The sequence below is a fragment of the Clinocottus analis genome, unplaced genomic scaffold (genome assembly GCF_023055335.1).
Source record: "Clinocottus analis isolate CAN_PGR_092001 unplaced genomic scaffold, fCliAna1.0.p SCAF_18, whole genome shotgun sequence".
Classification (NCBI taxonomy): Eukaryota; Metazoa; Chordata; class Actinopteri; order Perciformes; family Cottidae; genus Clinocottus; species Clinocottus analis.
Window position 1 is genome coordinate 12,954,482 of NW_027175909.1, and position 7,444 is coordinate 12,961,925.

The 7,444-nt window shown below is 43.1% G+C and overlaps 1 protein-coding gene across 6 annotated transcripts; it reads left to right on the forward strand.

The window, feature by feature from the left end:
* Positions 1-506: 506 nt before the first annotated feature.
* Positions 507-5,775, forward strand: adcyap1a (adenylate cyclase activating polypeptide 1a). Of its 6 annotated transcripts, XM_068582082.1 has the most exons (7): positions 510-789; positions 967-1,071; positions 1,633-1,767; positions 2,350-2,454; positions 3,146-3,280; positions 3,838-3,958; positions 5,310-5,775. In XM_068582082.1, exons 2-7 carry the CDS (start codon positions 974-976, stop codon positions 5,316-5,318), a joined length of 603 nt encoding a protein of 200 aa, XP_068438183.1. In that variant the 5' UTR covers positions 510-789; positions 967-973; the 3' UTR covers positions 5,319-5,775. The 6 variants fall into 6 exon arrangements, with proteins under 6 accessions (XP_068438184.1, XP_068438185.1, XP_068438183.1 ...); XM_068582080.1 differs by having other exon boundaries at positions 510-853; positions 3,838-5,775; XM_068582081.1 differs by having other exon boundaries at positions 510-853; positions 970-1,071; positions 3,838-5,775.
* The last annotated feature ends 1,669 nt before the right edge of the window (positions 5,776-7,444 follow it).

Here is a 7,444-nt window from a genome sequence, read left to right on the forward strand (position 1 = left end):
CACATGTCAGCACTGATGTCATGAGACAAAGCCGGATGTTCATTATATAAATATGACTCATAGTTCCTTTACTGACAACTTCTCTTGTATCTGGTAATCAGTCTGACCTCTGACCTTAGAGAGGTAGAAAGGATGGGAGTTGATTCAGACATAAACTTTGTGTAGAAGAGAAACAGTCACATTTCAGCACTGGACAGCTCCCTCTGGTCCCAACAGGGCCTCACGTGATCCTGTTAGAGTGACGTCAAATGTTGGCATTAAAACCCTGTTCAATGGATTATGTTTGAATCCAGAATCCATTTTTTTTTCTCTTTTTTTTCTTTACGACTTGGCTCAGGGTCTCTCATTGACGCGGGAGAACGATGCACTCCAATGGGACGGTGGTGATGGTGATGGAGGGGGGGCAAAGGAGGGTGGGCTGATGACGCAGCCACCCACCTCCCTTCTCCAACCTCCAGCCCCCCCCAACCTACGTGACAAGTGAAAAAGGCATGTCTTTCGGATTCATGAATAAAAAAAACCAAGGGGAGTTAAGTTCACAGGACGCCGGGAAGTTCTCCGCAGACAAATGTTTGGCGCTCTCCATGAGCGAGCGCACGTAGAAACCCCCGAGAACTGAGCTGCGGGCACTCGGAACCAAACACAAGGAGACCGAAGAAGAGGCGCTTCACTGAGGGACTAGAGGAAGGGAGCGAGAGAGAGAGAGAGAGAGCGAGAGAGAGAGACTGAGATAGAGATCCTATCTCACTCTCCCAGTTGAGCTCTTCAGCTGATCGCGTCTCACCACCGGTAAGGAAGCAGAGGCGCGTTTACGCAGCGTAAAGTACAGCGAGCGTTTGGAGAGCAGTTATAGGTGTGGCTGCTTTTTATTTTTTCTTTTTAGTTTGTTTGCTTTTAGGAACTCACAGGTGTGGTGTGAGATTGTGACACTCCCTGACTGAATTGTTTTCTTCTTTTCTTTTCCAGCAGGACAATGTCTAGTAAAGCGACTTTAGCCTTACTCATCTATGGAATCTTAATGCATTACAGCGTCTACTGCTCACCTGTGGGGCTCAGCTTTCCCAGTGTTAGGTACGTACACTCTTAACTTTTCTCTTTTCAGATTTCTTTTCTGTGTGTGTGTGTGTGTGTGTGTGTGTGTGTGTGTGTGTGTGGCTTGGACAGGAGAACATAGTTGCACTGAGCAGCAGGGTGCAGACCACATCTGCCTTTAGTAGTCTGAGGCGATAATAGCCTGTTGGGTCACTGGATAACATCATCTGACAGCCGATCCATTGGGCTGCTCACACGGCGGTGATGTAATTCAGGCTGTGAGGCAGTGAAGTAGCGTCTGAATGTGTCCTGCAGCCATTAGTCGATACTTGCATGTGGTTAGAGCATTAAAAGAAAACGTTTTTGCCTCCGAGGTCAGATTTTCAGAGCGTCTTTTATTTATTGCACAACAATACAATAACACGTGTTTTGTGAATTTAAACTGTGACATTCCCGGGGGATTAATCTAAAAAATGCTTGTTTATTTTTGATTTATAAACCATGAAAAGTGTCTGAATGACTTTTTTTAACACGTCAGATTGCACAAGGTGTCGCTCCGGGCAGAGTTGGAGGTTGTGAAAACGTGTCTCCTCTTTGCAGACTTGACAGTGAGGTTTACGACGAGGATGGGAACTCGTTACCGTCCCTGGATTACGACAGAGAGCAAATGGATGTGAGGAGCTCTCCGTCCGTCGGTGACGACGTCTTCACGTTGTACTACCCACCTGAGAAAAGGTGACTATCGCACTTGTTTTTGTCCCGAGACATCCGTGTTGAACGTCTCATTGCTGTAGTCCTATTTATTTCTGTCCACGTTTTGTTTGACTCAGTGTGAATGTATTGTCGAAATGTTGTCAGTAACTTCCAACACAGTGGTTGTTATTTATTATTTCGAGACACTCAATTCATCAAAGACACAAGTTAGTCACTGAGGGGAGCCGAGTCGAGTAAAACAAGCTTTCTTTGTGATATTATATCATTTAAACTGCAAGAAAAGGGCGGGGAAAAAAAACAAATCAATGGAATCTGACTGAACAATTCAGCTGCAAAACCTCTTAAATGAGCCTTTAAAAATCTAGATTTCTTAAAATAAATGTTGAATCAAGCAAAATGAAAACACCTAAAATGGCACATGGGGGGTGGAAAAGTCTAAAAGCTTGAATGTGCCACATTAAAATCGAGCACGAGGCCCAATATTACACCATAATGAATGTGTTAAGGTGGGTATTTTATTTCTCCAGTGCAGCTGCTTGACATTGTTGCCTCTCTTGCGCTGGGTGTGTGGTGATTTTACTGTGTGGCTATCTATCATCCCAGAACGGAAAGGCATGCAGACGGCATGTTTAATAAAGCCTACAGGAAAGCGCTGGGTCAGTTATCAGCCAGGAAATATCTGCATTCTCTGATGGCAAAGCGTGTAGGGTAAGAACATCTTCTTGGTTGTCATCTCTTCTGTTACACCGTTTTCTGTCTTATGTGCCTTTTTTTTTTTGGGGGTTTCTTTTCTTTTGAACTGATCCTTTAATTGCTCACGATCCACGCTGTTATACGTGCACATGTGTCTGTGGTCCCGTTATCTCCCAGCATGCAGCTCAGTCCTCCTCAGCATCCGCCTCTATTAATGCTAAGAGCTTGATTGATTTGGGGAGGGTGTGTTTTTTCTTTCTGAGCCTGCTGCTGCGTCGTAAAGGCGCAGAGGGAAGAATGAACCCGCTCAGGTTTAAATTTATTTCAATATGAATAATTTATAGGATGAAGTCCCAGTGGTTCCCGGTGGAAGAGCGAGGGGGGGTGCAATTACTGCATCCTTATGACAGGCCCATCACACCTTAATGCAGGTTGAACTGTGGCAGATTGTCCTGGGGAGGGGCTTTCAACAAATACTTAACATGCATCCTACATTATAATAATTTAGCAACCTTTCAAGGCAAAATGTTTGACAATGCAATTATAATTTAGGACAAAATGGACATCTGTGTATTCACCTTCTAAGATGATGACACACAGAGGGTTTTTACAGCACCACATGCTGGGCATACAGGGGTGGTGGCGGTGGTGGTGGGGGGGTCGTGTCTCAGTGTGATGATAGTGAACCCTCTTGTCTCTCACGCAGCGGGGGGAAAACGCTGGACGACAGTTCAGAGCCCCTGTCCAAGCGACACTCAGACGGGATCTTCACGGACAGCTACAGCCGCTACCGAAAGCAAATGGCGGTCAAGAAATACCTGGCAGCAGTCCTTGGGAAAAGGTATAGACAGAGAATTAGAAACAAAGGACGTCGGCTGGCATATTTGTAGCATCCTCCCCCCCCCTCCCCTCCTGAAAAAAAATACACAAAAAAAAAACAACAAAAAAAAACTTAAGTGTGTGCAGCCCCACATGAAGTCATTTTGAGATCTGAACAATCAGTGGATCGCTTTTGTGTTCTTAAACATGTATTTATGTATGAAGTAAGCCATTAAAATGAATATTTTGATAATAATATTGTTTTTTATTTTGTACTTAAAGCACTTGAGGACTCACATATCTACTTTGTGGACCAATTTTTGTTCATTCCAAACAAACAAAAAAGAAGAAAAAATAGCCTCTATTTATGTATTCATTGATTTATTTTTGTTAGACTTATATTTATTGAGGGGAGACACTTGATCTCATGACGATATGCTCCAAACAGCCCTGTCTTTTAAACGTTTAGTGCAGAGATATGAATGTGAGGAAAATAAATTGTTTAAAAGACAATCAATGTATTGAATGCTGCTTTTTGTAAAGTGACATTAAGCGTTTAGTTGTCTTTATTCACAACAGCCTTGAAGACATAGGTTTTCACCATATCCTACAAGACATAGACTTTGATGCCCTCCCGGACGGGGATGAGTTTGAGGCTATTTTGGGAGACTGGCTGAAACAGTTCTCTCACGAACTCCTGGTGAGTTTCAGGCTCTTTCCTGAGGCCGTAATCATCGCAGGGGCGTCTCATGTCCCTCCTTCCTCCTCCTCCTCCTCCTCCTCTCACCTTTAACCCTCAAACACTCTACGCTTCTTCTGCCTCATTTGTGCTCCGGTCTCTCTGGAGTCTCACACATTTTGAATCCCTCCCGATCCCCAAAATGTGGAGAGACTTGGCTCAGACCGCTGTGTCCCACGTATCATTTCTGATTTGTCCTCTTTATGAATGAAAGTGTAATATTACCATGCCTGCTTTTAGTCGAGCTGGAGCCCCGCTTCCAAAACGCCAGTTATCCATTCGATTAAATTTTAAAAAAATCTTGAAAAGAAGAAAAATCCCCAAATCTGAGATGAGGATCGGAGCACTTTTGAGGCTTCTCTTGTCCCTTTTCCTTCTGCAGTCTTTACAGAGTGAGCTTTACACCTTTGACTCATGTAAATCTTGTGTTTATCAACTGGGTTCTGCTGAAGGTTTTCTCATGTCTCTCTGCCCATTTAATAAGTATCACTAGCAAAACATCATCAGGCAAATACAACAAAAAAAAAAGCATAAAAAAAGAAGAAATGATACTTGTTACATGGTGACTTATCCATCAATTTGTTCTTCGTGAGAGACATACGAGGCAGATTGAACTCTTGTGTTTGAACCTTCTGGGTCTATTGTGCTTCCCTCTTTTCTGTCACGTGAAACCAATGTAAAGAAAAACTACAGTAGACTGCATGATTAAAGTAACTGCACTAGCCACCGCATCTGTGCATCAGACGACTCCAACTAGATGGTTTCGCTTGCTTTCTGACTACTGCAAACATACATTCCTGTCATTTCTGGATGTTGTTTTGTGTTCTGTTCTGACATTTCTACACAAACTGTATGTTGAACTTTGTCCTACCGTTGAAGAATTATCTGAATGTACTTTACTGCTGGCACGAATCTCAGTCTCAATGTCATGCTTTATCGTTAAAGGCTCTGTTACTGATTTTGTAACCAGGTGTGCATGTGTTTGTGAAGAAAAACGTTTAAAGAGGTTTAACCTTGAGTTAGATGTAAAGGAGAGGAAGGATGAGATGCAAGTAAACGAGAAGAAAACACAGATTACAAGAGAAGCAAGTAGAGGAAGCAACAAAGTTAGTGAAATCTACACAATAAGAGTACAAACTGACTGTAAACCAATCACATCCCGCCCGTCTGCACACTTCTGACCACATTTAAGAGGGAGGAAGACATATTTTTGCAGGAAAAAGCGAGTTTCAAAAACAGCAGGGTAAAAAAAAAAGTTCTTCGATCTGTGTTTACTGTATCAATCTTTCTTTAATTTTGCATTCTCCTCTAGGCTTTGTGACGCAGGAAGCAGTTTGAGGCCGTGGTGCCTTGCATCGACTTTAAAATCGCCATGAATCACAGATGGCTCTTTAGTGGCCCTACAATGCTGCACATCATCAGCTTACATTTCACCCTTTTGTTGTTGTTTTTTGTGTCGCGCAGACGACGGATAGGAGCTCTAGCAGCGTCCTGCTTTAAACGTCAAGTGTTCCCGCTTGCACTGCTTTCTTTTGCACTTTGTTCTTAGAGCGCTAGACGTAACTTTTGTGTGAAAACAGAGGGAAGGATCAGTTTCCCGCTCTCCATGAAACATTATATGTATGATAATGAAAGCGCCAATAGCCTTACTAAAATGAAATCATCTTCAAAGATATATATATATATATTTACTGTGTAGAAAGTGAACATTAGATTACTACTTCAAATGGCGACCTGCAAGGGTCAAGTCAATAAATGTTTCAAAAAAAAAAAAGTGTTGTAAGATTTGTATGAATAAATTTTTGTAAACAACAAAAATTCCGTCTAATCTTTGAAGCCAATATCACCATAAGTCTTAAAGATGAGACACATTTTAGAGGAGGAAAACGAGTAACAAAGAGCAAACTCATTAGAGCGCTGTAATGGAGATGGACCCTCCCTCGACAGGCTTCACAGAGCGTTACATAAGAGAAGAAGAGATGAGAGAAACTAAGAGGAAAAATCCACTTGTGGGCAGCAGCACAGAGGGAAACAATTAGAAGTACGAAACATCAAAAAGACCACACACACACACACACACACACACACATTCAAAGCAACACACTGCAAATTCAAAACACACACACACACCAACGATCAAATTCATGGTGCAATGACAAAAATAAGACGTATCAATCACGTCTCTCTTCATCGATGTGGGCGTTGTGTAGCTGTCTGGACGGTCGGCAACTACGAGACATCGCAGGATAAATAAGAAACAAAGGAGAAGCTTCGTGATCCAAATCTCTGCCCCAATCCCCCCCCCCCCCTCCCCACACACACACACACTTCCATGATGACTCAAGAGGCTTTTTGGCGGCGTAACGGTGACACCAGTTGGCTGGGTGTCTACCGCCCCTCGGGACAGCATGAGTAAGGAGACGTGGGAGGGATCACCCCGTCCTCTCCACACACTTTGCACCTCTCCAGGAACTTCAGCGGTCGCAAAAACCGAGGGCCTGCAACCGTACTGGTGGAACAGTTGGCCGCGCTCAACACTGGCACATTCACTTTGCTGCAAAAAAAAAAAAAAAAAAACGACTACGGCGAAGCGAGAGAGCTAAAGAATTTGCTCATCAATGAGGGGATGTATTCAGATGGGGATCTTTTTATGTCGAACTTCAAATACTCTGGTGCTGCTTTGGGAGAAGTCGTCTCTCCCCAGCACGCCTCCACATCACTAAGTGGAGCGAATGCAGCTTGGTGCCTGGTTATATAAAGTTTAAAGTTACACGTCTTCTTAATGGGCTGTTCTTGAAAGTTGCAAGGCCGCGGTGCAGCAGCCCATCTGGTATTTTAGAGAACAAACAGTCAATTCATCAATAACTAGATTGGCAGAACATGCATCTGCAACTATTATGATAAAATAATCCTCAATGTTTAGGCAAAAATGAATATTTCCTCATTGTATTCTTCTGTGATAATAAATATACTCTTTTTTGGATTCAAATTTGATTCACTCCCCATGCTCATCCCCTCATACCACATATTTAAATACACTTGTCACTTCCACATACACTTACATTTCACTTGTTTAAAGTACTATTATCTGTTTATTTGAATTATATATCCTTTTGTAAATTTAACACGCTCCTGTTTCTTGCACTGTGTTTATTGTTTAATGACGTGCAACACCCGCCATGACACATTCCTTGTATGCGAAAACAAATTATTCTGATTGCAATTATTTGCCTTCAGAGAGACAAACGCAAATAGAAGGAGACACGACGACACGACACAACACATGCTGTACTAAGTGTGTCTTCGCGCATCGCCTCGTCTCTTCCCCAGCTCTGGCTGTGTTTGCGGCCAGCAGGTGCAGACTTCTTGCAGAGTGTAGGCTTTAGCCTTCAAAGGGTTAGCCTCTGCGGTCCCCGCGGCGCTGCGGCACACCTGTTGAGACGCGCG

What these genes read in the sequence shown, in the direction of transcription:
- adcyap1a (XM_068582080.1), top strand. Translation starts at nt 974, where the DNA reads ATGTCTAGTAAAGCGACTTTAGCCTTACTCATCTATGGAATCTTAATG. An exon ending in CTCAGCTTTCCCAGTGTTAG is followed by an intron (nt 1,072 to 1,632) that starts GTACGTACACTC and finishes TCCTCTTTGCAG; the next exon opens with ACTTGACAGTGAGGTTTACG. An exon ending in GCAGCAGTCCTTGGGAAAAG is followed by an intron (nt 3,281 to 3,837) that starts GTATAGACAGAG and finishes TATTCACAACAG; the next exon opens with CCTTGAAGACATAGGTTTTC.